This window comes from Glycine max, chromosome 9, assembly GCF_000004515.6.
Source record: "Glycine max cultivar Williams 82 chromosome 9, Glycine_max_v4.0, whole genome shotgun sequence".
Lineage (NCBI taxonomy): Eukaryota > Viridiplantae > Streptophyta > Magnoliopsida > Fabales > Fabaceae > Glycine > Glycine max.
The window spans coordinates 6,463,300-6,483,382 of NC_038245.2; the positions used below are offsets into that span (position 1 = coordinate 6,463,300).

The window sequence follows — 20,083 nt, forward strand, 5'->3', positions numbered from 1 at the left end:
ACGGTTTTGGTACCCTTCTTAACTCAACTTGATTACCCCTTTCTATTGTATCATATGATTACCGCTTTATTGGTCCAATTAAGAAGGGACCAAGACCCCTTCAAGTGTTAGGGTACCAAGAAAGAATTTACCACTTTCGAAATGCAAAGATGCTCCAAAAACTATATCACCATACTTTGTAGGGACCAATTCAGGGAGAGCCAGAGACACAATTCACATGTTCAAGGCATTCTCTAGAAGACAAAGGCTGCAAGCAAGAAGCTATCAGTGATTTTTTCAACAATAACTAATCAATTTCATTGGAACTTCCTTGAAGTGAGTTTGCACCAATCGTGAGTGGCAAGATTGCTGAGTCACGAGTGATTGGTCCCCGCACCCCCAAGTCCCAACAATACTCCCTAGTAGACAAAAGTCAAAAAGCACAAATCGAATCTTTTTGGGTCAGACATCATTGTGGGACAGCACAACACGTATTATGTACATGGCAGTTCCAAACATGGAAAAAAAGAAACGCGGTGGGATCAATCAATAGGACATAGTAGCAGTAATTCATGACAATTCCACAACAGCCGAAAACAATTAATTTGCGGCTTAAGCGAGAATAAGTACGCAATATAAGACCAAACCAAACAAAATTCCGCTAGCCATTAATATTGTACTATAATCTTTGGTGGTTATTATGCTATTTTAGTGTAAGAAGTTTGGCGAGTCTTGTCATGCAAGCTTACCATGGTTCAAAGATGAACAGTTATATTGAAACTCATGTATCCATGAAATATGAGTCTTGGGTTTACTAATTGAAGATTACTTTGGTTTTGAATTTTGATTCACTTAAAACGATATTTTTTGCTTTAATTTTTTTTTAAAATTCATTTCAATATATGATACTGTATTACTATTTCAATATGTTCTGTTTTGTTTAGCCCATATCATATTTCAAAAAATATCATCCTGATCTCTAAGTCATCAACGATCATTTTAACAGAAATAGAAACTAAATTGAACAAAAAGCATTATTAAAAAAATTAAAAGAAAAGAGAGTCAGGTCTCATAGTAGAAATTGAACAAAGTTTTTGAATCTTCTTCACTAAGAAAATATGTTGATATTCAATAGCTCAAATAGGTTTAAAAAAGAATTGTCTAGATATATGTTGACATTTAATATTCCAACCATGGCTCGAACATAATTGATTTAATTCCATTTCTCATCAGACAAAAATTCTCTATACAATCAATAGTTGTTGTATACAAATGACCATATTTCAATCTATGCAATCCAGTTAATCTCTAGTTATTCAACGTGACATAGCGAAAAAGAATGAGATAGTAGTAAAGTTCTAAAAAAAGCAAGAAAACCCGAAAAGAAGAACCTAGAAGACTAGAAAAAGCCAGTCCCAGCCCTCCCATGGTGCAACAAATAGTGCGCAATATGATCCCTGGCCTGAAGGGAAGCAGAAGATCGTATTCCATTTTCCGGCAGCATCTCATCATCGAAAATCTGAAACCTCCACTCATCATCCATTTCTTCATTCCTCATCTCACAAATATTATGCAAAACGCAACACGCGCCAAGCACAACGGGCAAGTCCTGAAGCTTCACTTCAGTTCTCTTCTGCAGACACCCCCACCGCCCCTTCAATCTCGCAAAGGCCTCTTTGGCTACGCCTTGAATCTCTTCAATCTTCTCATTAAACGCGTGCTGGGTCCACGTCAGATTCGCGTGCGTGTACGGCACTAGAACCCAGTCCATAAGCGGATGGCCTGAATTTCCAACGATCCAAACGCCCTTTAAGTTCCCTCTGCTCGCTCTCTGGAACAACGCGCTTTTCTCCAGAACGCGATCGTCCGGCATCGAACCTGGCCAACCGATGCACACGTCATTGAAAACGCCTTTTGAATCAACCACGCCTTGAACCGTTATCGAATAACTCGTCTTCTGGTTACGCTCCGTGTGGCGCTTGTTGAAATACGCGGAGACGCTGATTTTCGGAGCGATTATTGGAACGTGCGTTGTGTACATTGCTCCTCCTACGTTAGGTATTCCTGAGATTTTCTCGAACTCGTCTTTGATTTGCTTCGTTTTTTCCTCGTTCGGCCATTGCAGGAACTTCGGCATCAGAACGGTGCGTATAGCGGAGCAGACTTCGAGGACGAGCTTGTGACACGTGGAGATTCCTAACCCGAAGCGCTTTGAGACTAGCCGGAGCGGATCGCCGGTGGCGAGCCGCCAGATGCAGACGGCCACGCGCTGCCGCACCGGGATCGCGTCGCGGAGCATCGTGTTTTTCTTCGTCACCGCCGCGTCGAGCTCGTCGCAGATCATGTCGAACGTGCTTCTGCTCATCCGGAACCACCGCCGGAACTCCTCCTCCGGGAAGTCCTTCCGGCTGATCTTCTCCCACCAGTCCTTCGACCGGTCCTTCACCCATAGTCTCCTCTGAACCGTCGAACCGGGTTCCGAATCGGTTCGAGGTTGAACCTGAACCGAACCGGATTCATATAACATAACCGAACCAGTTCCTGTAGCAGCAGCAACCGCGCGACGAGCTTTTTTGGTTATTGTTTGTTCGAACTCTTCTGACTGCGCGTAATGGGCCTCGAATTGGGCCTTGTAGGTGTTCATGGCCCGGGTCTGGTTCTCGAAGTTGGCGTTGTACATGTTGCGATGCTGTTCGTACTCAACTTTTCTGTTCCGTTCCTCTTGAATTTCTTCCTCGTCTAACATAATCAGCGAAGCAAGTAAGTCCTTCAAGTTACTTTCACTGTTCTCGTTATTATTATTACCATTATGCCCTTTTTGTTCTGCACCTCCACCACTACCTTCTTCTTTTCTGTTGTTACGCTTTCTCTTGTTGTTGCTGTTGTTATTGTTGAGACTGTTGTTAGAGTCTGTGTCTTCGTAGAGGTTGTAGAAGTGAGAGTAGTCCTCTTGGGTGAAAAACGGGATTTGGCTGATTTCCATGTGGTGTGTTTGGTTATGGAGATTGTTTTTTTATGAAAGCATGAGATTTAGCGTTTGAAGGGTTTGGGGGGATTTTTATAGAGGGAGAGAGGAAGCGTGTGCGGAAGTGTGAACGCGATGTGTGGGGTTGCTTTGACGGTGACTCTGACCTGGGGCTTTGGATTTGGGAGCATAAAACAATGATTATATGAGTCTCGGGAAGCGTGGTTTTTTACGCGGTTGGATTGGTTTGGGGGGTTCTTTATTGAACAAAAGGGAGTGTTTGTTTTGGAATTTTGTGGATTTGAAAAACGTTGGAGAAAGGAAAAGGTGCACTCGGAATGGAAGGGAAGTGGAGTAGTTTGGCTTTCTTTTTTTGAGCTTTGAGTTGCCACGAAGGAAGCCTTAGAAAGAAAAAACAATAAAAGCACCAAGCAAGCAAGGGAAGGAGTTGAGAAACGAGGGACTTTTGTTTCTTGATTTATTTAATTTATGTGAGATTCGATCAGGTTAAATGGAATGAGAGAATACAATAAGAGTAAATGTATGAGTAAGACAATTTTTTATTCAATTATATATATATATATATATAATTACAAAAAGTAATGATAATGTTGAGAAAATAAAAAGGTGATGGTAGGATGATGCTACTAGTAATTGTTGCAGTGATAAAGATAATAGTATCACTAATGATAATCAAAATATTGATAGTATGACATTAATTATTATATTAATAATAATGATGGTCACGGTAATAGTTAGAATAAAATAATTAGTAATAATAATATTGATTGTGACAACAATAGTAAAAATGAGCTCAGCAAGGCTATGCAACATCTTCATCTACATTGGTTATTTTGGATGGACTCTTGTCCCGTGGGAATGAAACACCACTTGTTGTGAGATGCTAGGGGTGTTTCTTTTGTTAGGGTGTAATTTCTTTTCTTGCTTTCTAGTTGTTTAATTTCCCAATCATAAAAAATAGTAATTTCTTTTTTTAGGATGCAATTTCTTTTCTTGCTTTGTAGTTGTTTAATTTCTCAATCATAAAAAATAGTAATATATATAAAAATAGTGGGACAATGATCAAAGACGGATGTAAGGGGAGAAGGGGGCCTTGTTCCCCTCCCTCACCACTTTTATAATATATGACATTATTATGTAATATGTATATACATTCTTGTATTTCTAATTCTATATATGTATACCTTTTTCTTTCACATTATATATGTATAATCATGTAACTAAAAAAATTATCCATTAATCTTTTATGAGATTGTATGTTCTAAAGTTTTGTATAAAAAACATATCCACTTTTACATTTGGATCGATGGAAGTAAAATTTGGATCTAGTTTTGTATAAAATACATCTCTCCTTGTCTGTTCCTCCAAAAAGTTAAGAATCTTAAATTTAATTTTATCAAAAACAAGTGCATGAGCTCTTGCGTTGTGTTTGAAGGATTAGCATATGATTACTCCACCTTAAAATCCATGGCAGCAAGCATAGGAACAATATGCTCGGTCTTATTATAGAAATTCTTAAGAAATAGTTATTACATTTCTTTTTATAAAAATTATTTTCGTGATGAGAAATGCTAAAGAGGCCGACTCACTTCCTCCGGAAAAAATAGCGACCCAGTTAAAATAATATTTTAAAATATTTTTCATTTCCAAGTTTACCCTTCTGCCACACAATCACACCCTCTCAGCCCCGAACCCAAATCACACGAATCCCTTTTTGAGAAGCCGCAGAGGAGAGAAGCGGAAGATACAGTCAGAGGCGCCGACGAGCATTTAACCCTTCTCCATCCACGCGTTGACGAGCTCAGCTCAGCGAGAATCGTTGTTGGTAACGAACAGAGCCGCATGATGTCGCCGCCGATGTCGTCGACGAGAGGAGCGGTGAAGGATTCGACCCAAACCCCACATGTTCGATCTCAGAATTGTTGCGAGGTATTGGATGCAATTGTTTGGTGAGCTGAGATAGCTTATTCGGTCTGGGGTATATCAAAAGGGTGACTAATGGTTCTAGTTGTTGTTAAGACTAAATAAATATATTACATCTGGTGATCCCCCCCAATAAAACTAGCAAATTTGACCCTATTCTTTCTTCATTAAAAAGTAACTAAGATAGTTCAAGTAAATGACAAGAGGGGTAATGTGCTATGAAGTTTTTGTATTATCACTCTTAAAAAGTATATATTTTATTAAAATGATATTTTGTCCTGGAGATTAAGTTTAAAATTGAGGTGGTACACTGTACAGCGAGCTGATAAGATTTGTGATATAATAACGAGGACAAGCTCCTCTATAGAGCAGAATGGAGAGGTATATATAATGTAATTTTATCCAATTGTTTCATACATTTAATGTAAAATGGTGCTAAGGGCAATACTTGACCATGAAGCCTTTTTCTTTAGTGAGTGTATATTTTAAGTAGCTTATATAAGAATGCTGGTTCTGATGGTCTATTTTTTTCCTCTGCATTTGGAGATTTCTGTACACTTGTTTTTGTCAGATATGTAAATAATTAGTTTACATGCCAAATATAATAACATATTATTCCTTTTTAGTTGTTACTTTGACGTAGATGAGTTGGACTAGGATAATGATAGATTTTTTTTTTTTTGATCAGCCAAAATAGATATATATTAATTAAGTACCAGGGGTACTAGAAAATACATAGACAACTCAGGATTGGTCCCTATGCAGTTTGAACCAATTCTGAGAAATTAAAGATAATACAAATATTTGCTTGATTAAGCTATCCTATACTATTAGAAATCCTTCTCTGATATTGGATGACCATTGGTTGAAATGGATACTGAAATCCTTCTCCAAATGTGTGAGCCATGTCCATAGCAAGAAAATTGCATCATCTAATATTCTGTTAGCATTGAACTTCCCGTTGGAGAAAATCATGTCATTTCTTTGCTTCCATATGGTCCAAGTCAATGCAAGCCACCACCACTTCCATCTACTAGACCTCTTTCTGTTTTTTATTCCATGTATGTGATAAAGAAAGTGTTGCCTTGGGTGATAAGGGAAAGCCCCCGAGAGATTCACTCAAGACATTGATTCCGACCAAAGTGGAGATATTTTGGTACAATGAAAGAATAAATGTGCTGCGTTTTCCTCCTCAAATCTGCAGAAAGGGCACCTTGAGTCGTCTACCTCGATTTGCCTCCTCCGCTAGTTTGACCTCGTCGGGAGCCTATCTCTTATGAGTCTCCATGTGAATACCGAAATTTTTGAGGGAATTTTAAGCTTCCACAGTTCCTCAAAAGCCCCATCCAGGTTCCCATCAGCCTCTTCCTCCCATAGAACGCAATAGGCAGATTTAGCCGTGTATTGGCCACTCGGATCTGCCTTCCACACCCACTGGTCGCCTTGCTGAGCCTGAATCCTGATACAGTCTACCACCCTTAGGATAATGATAGATAATTGAGTCATTCAGACAAACTCTTTGTGCTGTGTTACAAACCCTTAGCCTTCGATGAATTTTAAAATTTTGTGTTCATCATACAAATTTAGGGTGCTTCTGAGCATGAATCTTGACTTTCTATCCCAAGTCTTTTACTGTGCACATGAATATTTCTACATTACAGCCTGTACAGTTTGATTATATCGTGTTATTGTTTTGATTCTTTCAGGTACACGTCCAATTGTTTCCCTTGTAATATAGATTTGCCCTTTATGTGCTTTAGTCAGTATAGTGCTACGTCTTTGTCATGCACCAATCTCTGTTCTGTGTATTTGGCTCAAGAGATGTGTGGGAATTAGTGCTATGGCAACATCCACCAAGTTTGATATATCTTCTAGCAGCCCAGATAGACCATTGTACTCTGGGCAGCGTGGATCCCACATAGTTCCTTCATTAGATAGATCAGGTAGCTTCCGTGAAAGCATGGAAAGTCCAATTTTGTCTTCTCTTCCAAGCATGTCAAGAAGCAATTCTTCAGCAACACAAGGGGATGTGGTGAGCTTCTTCAATTGTGTTCGTTTTAATCTAAAGTTGGTGGCTCCAGAGCATAAGTCTAATCGTCAAATAGATTATAAACGACTTGTCGGTGCTGCTTTTGGAATTTCTCCTGATGAATCTCCATCTAGTTCTGCCAAAGGCAAGCAACTATCATCCCCAGTACCAGAAGATATCAAACGACTCAGGGATAGTTTACACACAAGTTTTAGGAGGGCAAGGTAGTTCTCTCATTCTTTGTATGTTTTATTACTGGCATTGAAGTTAGAGCTGTTTAATAACATTGTATTCTTCAACAGGGATCGTGCTAAAATGTTTAGTGAAGCATTGTCTAGATTCAACAAAGATTTCCAAAATATAACTTCAAAGAAAAGGTCTCGAGCTGAAACTTTTTCTAATGAACGTTCTAGTTTCGCGTTAAATGATCGACCAGTCTTGGGAACAAGTACAGGTAAGGTTGGAGTTCAAGGTCATGCAGTCACAGGTGGTTTTGAACATGACCAACCAAAGTTGGAAGAAAGAACCAAAAATGTTCCTAACAAGCGCACTCGAACTTCTTTGGTTGATGTAAGGGTATGTGTCTTTGTTTTCTTTGTGCTTGTGTGCTAGTATCAACACAATATTCCATTTCTTTTTATGCCTCCTAATATAACTTATTCAGTTTTGTGCTGTTCTCATGTAAATAAGTTGTGGTTTTAAGTAGTGTTTAACTATTTAGACATCCCTTAGTTGTAATATTCAAAGTGTTTGTTACATCTGTGTGATATGGAGTCCTGTTTCAAATTTGGTTTAACAAAAGTTGCTGACTCGAACATTTTCCTTCAATTCTTAGAGATACCACCTAATGTGTAGAAATCGATTATGAGTTCTTTTGAACATATACATATAGGGTAGGGATCAGTTACTCCAGGATTATCTCCTACAGTTACTTTGTTCAAAAACTCTTTGTATATATATTAAATTTCATTAATCTAACCATTAAATATTTTGATAATTGATATTATCTCAACAATTATGCACACATAATTTTAGATAAATCAGACTTATAATTGACATTTTCTTATATTTTAAAAAGTGTATATGTTAAATTGAATTTACTTAATGAATTACTAAGTGCTTTTTAAAATCTTATAAAAAATTATAGACTTGATCTATTTAGTAAGAACTTTTATTTTTAATGGCTGGATTATAGAAATTCAATATATACAAAGACTTATTGAATGGAGTAACTTGATCCTCACCGATATATTTATATATATATATATATATATATATATGTATGTATGTATGTATGCATGTATATTGGATGTCTTTCATGAACTCTAGGTTTGTTACGCGTGTCTCATTGCTTCTATGAAATTGTCAAATTACAGAGTATGGCTTGTAGTTGTAACTTTACAACTTCATTTTTACTTCTCCTTATATGGGAGAGTCTGATTTCAGATTACCTTGGTTTGCTTTAAAATCTGTTGAGCAAAACTGACTTGGGTTTGATAAATTCTAGATGGATATACGGACTAATTCTCTTGTCAGGCCATCTGGGACTGTAGATAGAGATAAAGAAATACGGATTGCCAATAGTGTTGTAATTCAGGGTGAGGAACGAACTTTACCAATTGGAGGTGATGGGTGGGAAAAGTCAAAAATGAAGAAGAAGCGTTCTGGCATCAAACCAGACGGGCCTCCAAATATAGCATTGACAAAACCTGTTAACCTTTTCCTGGAAACTAAACATGGAATGCAACAAAGACTATCCACTGATGCTCGATCAAAATTGAGTAATGATTCTCATTCTTTCAGGTATGAATCACAAATGTATTTTGTATGCATTTGTACTGTTTGACATAATTAGCTTATTTGTTTTTCTATCTTGTGCAAGTTTGCACAGGCTAAGTAGCATTAATTATCTACTTTTAATTAACTTTTATCAATTAATTAATTATGTTTTCTTAAAAGAATCATGAATGTATACTCTAATATTTATTGACCCATCTCTTTATAATCTCTCTCTTTCCACTAAAAAGTTATCACTAATTGTTTTTATTTTACGGCATCTCCATTAAAATGTAACTAGCTCTTTAAAGTTTTTCTTTTCAAATTTTTAAACTCATGTGCCGAAAAAAAAGTAATACTAGTATACTGGATTAAAAAACAAATACTGCAATCTCTATCTACGGTTTTTTGAAAAGTAATATACTGCAATAAAAAGCAAAAAACCAATAATGGCTGAAACCTATTTTAAAAAGTAAATATAAAATAATTTTTATCTTGAAAAGTCTACAATTTTTTTTTTTTATCGTACAGGAACAACGAACAAATTAAAATATTCTAAAGAAAACATAAAAGAACTAGTTACATTTTTATCTCTTGACAAGGAGATGTAGTAAAATAAAATAAATTAGTTGTAATTTTTCAGTAGAAAGAGATAAATTATAAAGATGTGATTCTATAAAATAAATAGGAGAGATAGATTATAAAGAGGTGAGTTTATAGTAGTAAAGTAAATAGGAAAGATCGGTTATTACTTCAATCAAGAAAACATAATTAATTAACTAATCAATGTTAGTTAAAAGTGAATAATTAATTCTACTTAACCTGTGCAATTGCACAGGATAGAAAAATCCTTAGCTTATATACGCTCTTTTGCTTCCGTACAACAATTTATTAGTGTTGATTTTAATCAGATATTTCATTTCCTTATTATTAGCCGTTGATACAATAATTTACTTGATCGAAAATTGTAGGATCAAGATAAGATTGGTCTATCTTTTAGATAGTATATTACTTATATATATATAGGTACACATGCTGTAAATCATTCATTCAATAATACAGATTTTAACTATTAGCAAGTAAAATGATAAATAAATTAATTCATGGCTTTTATATATGAAAATGAAAAGGAAAAACAAAAAGATTAAAAGGTTTGAAGATTTAGGGAAGTAGCAAGACGTGCATAAGGGGAATATGTACTTATTTCTTTTTTTCCATTTATATATTTATGTATCAATAAATATTCTGCCCCATTACCCATATCTAGATTTGAATTTATGTAGCAATATATATATATAGATTTTGGTTAAATTAAAAATATGGTCTCTATTCCCAACACAATTTTTATTTTAGTCCTTATATAGCCCTACAAATTGGTTCCTACAAAAAAAGAGGTTTACAAATCTATACTTGCTTGCCAAAGTTAAAATGGTGTCAAGATTTTCTTTTTTCTTTCTTTCATCTAGGGACCAAAATGAAGTGTTAACTTTTTCTAGGGACTAAACCTTGTCAAGGCCCCCCCTGCTTGCCCCCCTTTTGATCCGTCCCTGACAACGCCATTTGGCACGGCTATCACTCTTGGCCATGCATATGGAAAATATTTTGTTACAAGCGATTGAGTGACAAAACTGTTACGAAGAAGGAACTGAAGGGTGAACTAAAGGAAAGGCCCAACAGAAAGAGCACCAAACCTGGGTACCTCAAGGACTACCTCTAACGGCCTTGATAACTGACCTGGCTACCTTGTCTCCCTCTTGCCTACCAATTCCATTTCCACTACATTCTGTTATTATCCTGTTTCTGCAAAGTTCCAAATTCTGTTATTTGTAATTTTGCTATAAATATAGGACTTATGTAATAAGGCAAGACAATGAAAATGACCAAGTTATTCCCTGCTTTTGGTTGCGGGAGGTTATTGGCCCTCAAAGTCCAGGCTCTATCCTTGTGCTCTAACATTCTAGTGCTCTCGTTGAGCTGTTCTCCATGGCGGAATTCACTTGTTCAAAGGTGAACTCCGACCGATTGGAGGATGCCATCACCAAGCTTACAACCCACCAATTATCCCTCAGCGAAACCCTGCACTCCATGACCCTTAAGCTCAATGAGCTCATCCACAAACTTCATACCCCTGATTCACCTAGCCACTCACCCTCCTCGTCCACCGCTATTCCAACCCCTGTGTCTCCATCTTCTGCGCACCGCATGAAGCTCGAAGTACCAAGGTTTGATGGTACTGAACCCTTGGGTTGGATATTCAAGATTAACCAATTCTTTGAATATCATTCAACCCCAGACCATGAGCGCCTTACTATAGCCTCCTTCTACGTGGAATGTAGAGCTCTGGCTTGATTTCAGTGGATGACCCGTAACAGTCAACTCACTTCTTGGCCAGCGTTTCTTCAGGCACTTCAAACCAGGTTTGTCCCTCTCAATATGAAGACCCTACTGGGGCTTTGTTCAAATTAACACTGCGTAGTGATGTACAGTCATACCTGGCTGAGTTCGAGGATCTGGCGAACATAATTGTCAGTCTTCCGCTGCAATTTCTTCTAAGTTGCTTCATCTCAGGCTTACACCCCGACATTCATAGGGAGGTGCAAGCTCTGCAACCTCTGACACTGGTGCAGGCGGCGAGCTTGGCGCGGTTGTAGGAATAGAAAATTGTGGATGGTCGTCGTTCTTCCGAAGTAGACCACCTTAATTTCCTTCCTCCCCTGTTCAATCGTCTCCTTCTCCTTCTGCCACAACTTCTTCCTTGTCATTGTTACCGACACTACCGAAACCACGTGCTTCGCTACCCATTAAGCGGCTATCGCCCGAGGAGCTGACCTTGAGACGCGAACGTGGCCTTTTCTTCAACTGCATGAAAATTTCATCGGGCCACAAGTGCGCCTCCAAGGCCTTTCTACTCATTGCTGATGACGGTGAGTCTTTTGAAGACGACAATCCTTCATTGGAGCCCTACTCGACCCGCCTGATACCGCGACCCGCTTCAGGCCCAGATCAGCTTACATACACTTTCGGGCTATTCAGCTCCCGAAACATTACGTCTCGTGGGCCACATTGCACTGCAACCAGTGGTGATCTTAGTGGATGTGGGGAGTACCCACAACTTCATCCAAGAACAACTGGTGCCCCAATTGGGCTTGTCACCATGCCCCACTGCCCCTCTTCGTGTGATGATGGGAAATGGGCATCAACTTGACTCTCACCTACTTTGCAAAGCTACTCCAATACAAGTCCAGGATATTACCTTCGTTGTTGATCTTCATGTTTTGCCATTGTGTGGTGCAAACCTCGTCCTAGGCGTACAGTGGCTTAAATCACTTGGCCCAGTGCTTACGGACTACAATACTTTATCTTTGAAATTTATTCGCGATGGGTGCATTATTGAATTCCAAGGGGAGACAAACTCTTCTCTTCATCTTATCACACCACCATAACTTTGCAGGTTGTTCCGCAAAGAGGGAGCCAATGCATATTTCCACATCCACAATACCTCATCAAACCTTCCTTCAACCCAAACAAACATTGACCACCTACCATCGACAATCCAGAACCTCATCGCCAAGTTTGCACCCCTTTTTTAGTCACCATCATCATTACCTCCATCACGACCCACAAATCACCATATCCACCTACTCCCAAACTCTGAACCAGTGAATTTAAGGCCATATCGCTATCCTCATTTCCAGAAACAGGAAATTGAAGCACAGGTAAATTTGATGCTACAAAAGGGACTTATTCGTCCTAGCATCAGTCCCTTCTTGTCGCCGGTACTCTTGGTCAAAAAACATGACGACATTGACTCTTAGGGGCGGTGCAATGAAAGTGACTTGGGTATGATGTTGTGTCTAAGTCTCACATTAAGTTGTATGAGATGCTTGGTGGAGTATTTAAGTGCTTGGCCCTCCCCCCTTGCATCCCATACTACCCGATGTGGGACTTAGGCACCCCATAATACCCAAGTCCCTGTCATAGGGCAGGTTCAAGTATTGCCTTATAGTGAATGTAATAATCATATATTCATATGTAATTGTTGATTATATCTTTGATCTTTAATTCTTTATGTCTCATTTATTCAATGCCAATATTTAGATTAATTAACGGAGCAATTTATATCAACAATTATTGTTAAAAGTTTGTGCTTTAGAATTTAGATTCAATATAATGATGTGCAACAATGCCTTTACTCATTCATTGTAAACATTGTATTTTGCAAATTAAAATTTTAAATTACTTGTTTATCTAGTATCAGTATTAGCAATTTATTACCGGCACTACACACATCTAATGCTAGATAATAAGTACTTGAGTTGATGTAATAAGAATCACATATCATGTGTTAGGATAGATTGTAGCTCCCTTATTCTACCAATGATAATTTATTGAATATAACACAAAGATGGAAATGAAAGAAAATAAATGAGCAAGTCGGTGGAGTTTTATCCACATATTGTGTTAAATGGTGAAAGGCTTCAAACCCATCTGTAGCTGAAGTAACAAGATAATATAGTTAGGAATTGTGCTCAATTCTCTCTGATTTCAAGGATCTTTGATGGAAGATCTCATGTGACAAGATTTTTTATTTTATTTTTAATTCCTGTTGATTATCTTTTTTAAATATAGGCTATCATATTATACTGTCATGTATCTTTGGTTTATAGGTCGGCTAATGGAACTGTTGGAGCTGTAAAATCAGATGGTGTCTCTCAACAATCAGGGTTGGGCATACGTGTCTCTACCCCAAGAAGTGACCTAGAAAATAATTCTGCTGTCAATGATAGGCGGGATCGTCCTGTTAATTCAGACAAGGAAAGGGTGAATTTCAGAGCTGTTAATAAGTAAGCAAACTGGAGCCCATTTCTTCTTTTCATAATTTATTTCTTTCAAAAAGAAAATTACTTTTATCATTGTAAACCTTTTTCTTTCTTTCTTTCATGTTGCTTTCTCCTTGATTTCTTTGTTTTGATGGTTTGTTTATTTGCTCCGTTTCTATTAAGGATCCTAATGTTTTATGATTAGTATTCATAGCTCTTTCTTTGTCTTGAGATGTATCGTATAACTGATAACTGATTAGGAGTTTTGAGATAAGCAACTGCTTTAGGATAAGATTAGGTGTTTGACTTGCATATGATGTAAAGCACACGGTCTTTGTAAAGGGGTAAAGTGGTACCCCTTACAAATATGATGAAGGATGGGGTAGCTTTATTATGTTGATGTTTATCATTCGTTGTTTACTTTTTCTTCTCTTTTTAAGGATGATTTCTTATCCTGCTTTCCCTTTGTAATTTTCTAATTGACTTAATAAATTTACTCTTGATAAAAAATGTAATCTATAACTGATTTTGATTTTGTCTCTACAATTGTTCTGTGCACAGGGCAACTGTTCGCGATGAATATAACTCAGCGAGCCCTAATTCAAGTGCAAAAATGAATACAACTATTCGGGCGCCACGAACTGGTTCAGGAGTTGCCCCAAAGTTGTCACCTGGTGTCCATAGAGCATCTGTTCCGAATGATTGTGAGCCCTCGCAATGTATGACCAAGCCCCCTGCCAGTGTTGGCACTAACAATCGCAAGCGTGTGGCATCCGCACGATCATCTTCCCCACCTGTTGTCCACTGGCAGAGGCCACAAAAGAGCTCCCGTACTGCCAGAAGAACCAATTTTGTGCCCATTGTATCAAGTAATGATGACTCCCCTGCTTTAGATTCTGTATCTGATGTGACTGATAATGATCTTGGGTTGGGATTTGTCAGACGTTTGGCTGGCAATTCTCCTCAGCAAATTAAATTAAAAGGTGATTCTTTAACTTCAGCTACCTTATCTGAAAGTGAAGAGTCAGGGGTGGCTGAGATTAAACCAAAAGAGAAGGGAAGGAAACCAGAGGAGATAGATCAGCAAGCTGGAAAAAATGTTCAAAAGGTTTTTAACTTGGTCCTTCCAACAAGAAAAAATAAGCTTGTCTCTGGGGAAGAACATGGTGATGGTGTTCAAAGGCAAGGTAGGACAGGACGCAATTTTCCTGCTGCAAGGTCACCAACGCCAGTGACATCTGAGAAGCTTGGAAATATAGGGACTGTAAAGCAGCTTAGAAGTTCAAGACTGGGACTTGAGAAGAGTGAAAGGTTAAAATACTTGTATTGCTTAGGTTTGACAATTTGTTTAGGCACACATATTAAAGCTAATGTTTGTGATTCCATGTAGCAGGGCAGGTCGTCCACCAACCAGGAAACTTTCTGATCGTAAGGCATATGCACGCCAGAAACATTCAGCAATTAGTGCATCAGCAGATTTTCTTGGTACTAGTTTCTGCTTCTAGAAAAGAATAATGATCTCAAGTTTTCATGTGTATAATACAAGTATATCATTAGTCACTTTTGGGTTCACTGTTTTAGTTGGGTCAGAAGATGGACATGAAGAATTATTGGCTGCTGTAAAGGGTGTTATCAACTCTGGTATGAATCTTACTAAATATTATCTAGCTGTGTAGCCTAAATACTTTTTATCTGATGGAGTAGTTCTGGATTTTCTTATTACTGCAGCTCGTGCTTTTTCCAGCCAATTCTGGAGGCAGATAGAGCCTTTCTTTGGTTTGATAAATGAGGAGGATATTGGTTACTGGAAACAGAAGGTACTAATTTTTTCCCTATCGGTGATTATGAGTTTTGCTTTTCTTTTTAAGAGTATGTGTTAGATCAGTGATTGGCGTGACTCTTGTCACACTTCAATTATGGTGCTTTCGTTTGAAAGAAAAGGTAGTTTAGTAATGCTTTGGATTTGTGCTGGTGTCCATAATCTTATAGCCCTGATGAATCCTTTGGTTGATTATGGTTTAGAATTTATTGTTTTTACTATAAGTGTGTGCTGATTCTGTATGGAACTATGGCCATTATATTATCAGTTTGATACGCACACATGCACCCATGGTTTGATATATATTATGTAATTACCAACCAATCTTATATAAATTATAGTTTCATTAATACTGGAGTTAAAGCATGATTTTATTGATCTGAATTTCTTATACCTATCATGGGAATAAATTATTTAAATTTCTTTAATAATTCATTCTTCTTTCAGATAAATCTTGAATCAAGTGGATTGATGCCAAGTCCAGTTCCTTCATATATAGATGATTGTAAAGCTGTTGCTAATGGGTTTGGGTTAACTGGCTCTGAAAGAGATTTTGAACCTGGTGATCAAATGGGTGCTGCAATTGTAGCAGAACAGTTACAACTAGCTAAAGGAGATTCTAATGGAATTTCCCTCTGTCAAAGGCTAATATCTGCTTTGATTTCAGAGGAGTGTAGCAGTGAAAGTGAAGATATCATGTTTGATGCATGTGATACTGAATCTGAGGCAGATGGAGACTTGGATCACCATTCTCAATCTAATTCTCATCTTGCTTTTCATTCTCCTTATAACGGTTATAGGATAACTAGGAAGTCAGGACATGATGAGACTGAAAGTGATATAGTTGATATCCCATCAACTAGGTTAAATTCAAGCCAGAACATGCCTACCTTGATCTGTTCAGAGTTGCAATATGCCACCTTGGGTATGAATGAAAAGCTTCTCTTGGAGCTTCAAAGTATTGGAATTTCCCCAGAATCAGTGGTTAGCTTACTTTCTTAAGAATTTTTGTGCTGTTTTTCATGAAATCTCGATATTGGGGAACTAATACGAATCTATATCAAATTTGATTAAACTATTTTGTTCTAGTTTATTCTGTAGTTCCTTCAGCAGTCTACTCATCAATAGACCTAAAGAATTTATTTCAAGATGTTTTGTCTGTTATTGTATAATCTGCTGCAGATTAAGATTAGTATGCACTTATTGTTCTTACTTTTGTTTTTCAAGCCTGAAATATTGCAAACAGATGATGAAGGAATTTGTGAGGATATCACTTGGTTAGAGGAGCATTGCCAAGGACAGGTATCAACTGATGCTGAAACCAAGCTATAATGTTCTGACTTCTAATCGTCTAAATGTTCTTTCCCCAATGTTCTTTTTTTCCATCTGTTATGTAACTTCTCTGAAAATTTACATGTTGCTTTCCAAGTATTAAAGATACAGATCAGGTTAAGATCCTGATATCTGATTTATAGATATAATATAGAACCTAATGAAGTTGTTTTTGATCTTACATAATTCGCCTTTTGATTTTATTTTCATATATATTGTAGATCTCCAACAGGAAATGCTTGCTAGATCGGTTATTGAAATCGGCTTCAGTGACAAAAGAACTTCAAGAAAAGTAAATGTCTACCATTTATTCCCTGATTATTTACTTAATTTTAACTTATGTGGCTCATAGGTCTTATTGGAAATTCAATATCTTGATTAACAGGGATTTTGAACAAAATGCTCTTGACAAACTTGTGATGATGGCTTATGAGAAATACATGGTAACCTTCTCATTGTTCAGTATCACTTTTTGCATATAATCAGGTTTACAGTTTTGGAATAAATTTTTTGTATTCTAGTCAACTATCTCCAAGAGCAAGAGTTTTGTTACACTGTTACCATAGTTGAAAAGGCTGGAGATCTTTATACAACAGTACTGGACAGGACAGTATTTATAGAGTTGAGCCATGGTCTATAAATTTGATTATCCAGGTATAAAAATGGAGGAAGTAGGTAGGACAGAGATCAACAAGTGTATAGGACCATGTTCTGTTGTATAGTTGTGTGTGTAGCCTTAAATGCAGGTGCTAGAATTTATCATACTCATAATAGTTTGTGATCTAGATTTCCTAATAAGACTTGAATGGGATGTTGAGGTAACAGCAGCATGAAAACTTACCATACAACTGTAAATGTCATACCCTGCCTTTTTAATTCAGACTTGTGATATCTTTGACCTATTCTTATTTTAGTGTTCACTTTTATCAGAGAAACCAAACTCCATGCCCTACCTTATTATCTTGCACGAAGTAATTTGAATTGTCTAGGAAGAAAAGTTGAATACTCCACTACATTAATAGATGGTACTATCATATTATAAAGTGTTCCTACTTTATAAATAGGTTGCATGGCTGAGTGAATTGACAATAACTGATTGGCAGGCTAGCCGGGGTCCTAGCTCATCAGGTGGGAAAAATGCAAGCAACAAAATCGCCAAGCAAGCTGCATTGGGATTTGTTAAACGAACATTGGAACGATGCCAACAATTTGAAGATACAGGCAAGAGCTGCTTCAATGAGCCTTTGTATAAGGATATGTTCCTTGCTGCTTCTTCCCAGCTAAGTATTGTTCGGCAATTAGATGGCATAGAGGCTGAATCCACAAAACCTTGTGCTTCCTTTTCTCTGGAAGCAAGAACTGGTATCATCCTCATTTCCTTCTTGAATAAATATTCTAATATACTTTTTCTATCTTAGCTGTGTTCTGTTTGAGCATTTTAGCCAAATTTCTTAGATGGCTAACTTTATATGCCATCTTCTTGTGGACTTGAACCCTTTGTCCCCAATTCTGTCTAATTAAATACTGCCAACTAAAGCAAAAACATACAATGTACTGCCAGCTAAGAGAGAGGTAACTGCCAACTGCCAATATTTTATTGGGTACAAGATTGAGGTGGGTGTGGAGCAGCAGATGATTGGAGGCCCTTCTTTATCTTAACTGTTATATCAAGTTCCATGCCCCCTACTTTTGCTCCTGAGCACAGCCTGGAATTTGATATTTAATTCGTGTTTTTCTATCTGCAGCTTCCATGGGTTCACAGCAGAACCCTTCACAATTTAGTCAGAATATGAAAAATCATGATCTCGATTCATCAGATATTCTTCCTGCTATAAATGGTTCATCTGAACAAACTAGTGGGAAGGAAGATCTGTGGTCAAACAAGGTGAAGAAAAGGGAATTGTCCCTAGATGACGTTGGCGGTAGCATTGGTAGTTCAAGTGCTCCATCAGGTATTGGAAGTTCTCTATCAAATAGTACAAAAGGAAAGAGGAGCGAGAGAGACAGAGATGGAAAAGGACAGAGCAGAGAGGTGCTATCCAGAAATGGAACTACCAAAGTTGGTAGGCCAGCAATATCTAGTGCTAAGGGACAAAGGAAACTCAAAACAAAGCCTAAGCAGAAAGCAACTAAGCATTCTGTTTCTGTAAATGGCCTCCTTGGCAAGCTATCAGAGCAACCTAAAACAGCTTTGCCTTCCGTTTCAAAGTCTAACGAAATGTCTACTAACAGAACTCCCAAGGAGAAAGATGAGTTTGGCATGGGTGAATTTGATGACCATGAACCTATTGATTTGTCCAACTTGCAACTACCTGGAATGGATGTGCTTGGTGTTCCTGGTGATCTTGATGACCAAGGTGCTGATCTTGGTTCATGGTTGAATATTGAGGATGATGGATTGCAAGATCATGATGACTTTATGGGCCTTGAAATTCCCATGGATGACCTTTCAGACTTGAATATGATGGTTTGAAACTGCTTTCTTTGTATAGTACTGTTCATTATACCAATGACAAAGGAAACAAAGTACCTTTAAGAAATGACTAGTTACGTAGGATGGTTTTATGGCTAATCCTGCTCTCAATTAGGTTAATATATATTCTTTGGTAGACTTCCTTCTCCAAACTGTTTCTAATGACAGATCCAACTGTTTTGGATTTTGCTAGTATTGACGTTCACGACTTCCACTGTAAAGTCTTTTTGTTCTAGGTACAAGTTAGTATTCCTAGTGATTGTATGTTAGCAAACACTGTATCCTGGTTGTAGCTCTTATAAATCAGAGAAAAGCCTTTTGTACATACATTTAATTTTTCTAATAAAATCAGCTTTCATTTACTGAAATGATCTTCCAGGCTACTCTCCATATAATCCCCTCCCCCTCCCCCTCCCCCTCCCCTGCAGTTTATTTTGGTACTTGTGTTTTGCAGGTTCAGTTTCTCAACATGATGCTGTTCAAGTTGTTTACTGGGCTTCATCCAGCTGTTCGTGCAGATTTCCCTATGAGGCTTTCCTGGAAATTTTGGTATATATGATGTAAATGTGACCATTTTGTGTTTTCATCAGATAATGAGTGCTGCTCTTCACTCTGGACAGTTGCTGTCCTGCTTATGATTTGCATATATGACAGTTTTTGGCTATCTATCATCACTATGGCTATCTAGTGACTTATTGTTTATTGGCTGCAATTCCAAAGCTCTTTTTTCCCTGATCTTGAAATAATCTATTTGTAGAAGGTTGTGCCGAGGAACTTTCGAAGATTGCAATGACATTTTGTTGAAACTTCAAATGTTCTTGATAAGATCAACCTTTTTGAGAAATAACTATGCCAGGGAAATCTATCTATCTTCTACAACTTCTACAAAGGAAGTTTTTTTTACCTATGATTTGTTTTTTTTTTTTATAAATAGTAAACACTATTA

The 20,083-nt window shown here is 37.5% G+C and overlaps 2 protein-coding genes across 4 annotated transcripts; one reads left to right on the forward strand and one right to left on the reverse strand.

Annotated features, from left to right (window-relative positions):
* Positions 1–1,177: 1,177 nt before the first annotated feature.
* On the reverse strand, positions 1,178–3,108 carry LOC100802708 (protein ALP1-like). Its single transcript, XM_003534881.5, has one exon. It carries the CDS (start codon positions 2,960–2,962, stop codon positions 1,379–1,381), a length of 1,584 nt encoding a protein of 527 aa, XP_003534929.1. The 5' UTR covers positions 2,963–3,108; the 3' UTR covers positions 1,178–1,378.
* Positions 3,109–4,560: 1,452 nt separating this feature from the next.
* Positions 4,561–19,505, forward strand: LOC100803232 (uncharacterized). 3 transcript variants are annotated; one of them, XM_006586963.4, is made up of 16 exons: positions 4,561–4,894; positions 6,595–7,141; positions 7,220–7,493; positions 8,425–8,720; positions 13,361–13,537; positions 14,075–14,382; positions 14,515–14,824; positions 14,904–14,998; positions 15,095–15,154; positions 15,242–15,330; positions 15,780–16,316; positions 16,560–16,634; positions 16,886–16,956; positions 17,050–17,107; positions 17,768–18,026; positions 18,410–19,505. In XM_006586963.4, the coding sequence occupies exons 2-16, from the start codon at positions 6,729–6,731 to the stop codon at positions 19,135–19,137; spliced, it is 3,750 nt and encodes a 1,249-aa protein (XP_006587026.1). In that variant the 5' UTR covers positions 4,561–4,894; positions 6,595–6,728; the 3' UTR covers positions 19,138–19,505. The 3 variants fall into 3 exon arrangements, with proteins under 3 accessions (XP_006587026.1, XP_006587024.1, XP_006587025.1); XM_006586961.4 differs by having other exon boundaries at positions 4,562–4,894; positions 14,075–14,824; XM_006586962.4 differs by having other exon boundaries at positions 4,566–4,894; positions 14,075–14,824; positions 14,907–14,998.
* The last annotated feature ends 578 nt before the right edge of the window (positions 19,506–20,083 follow it).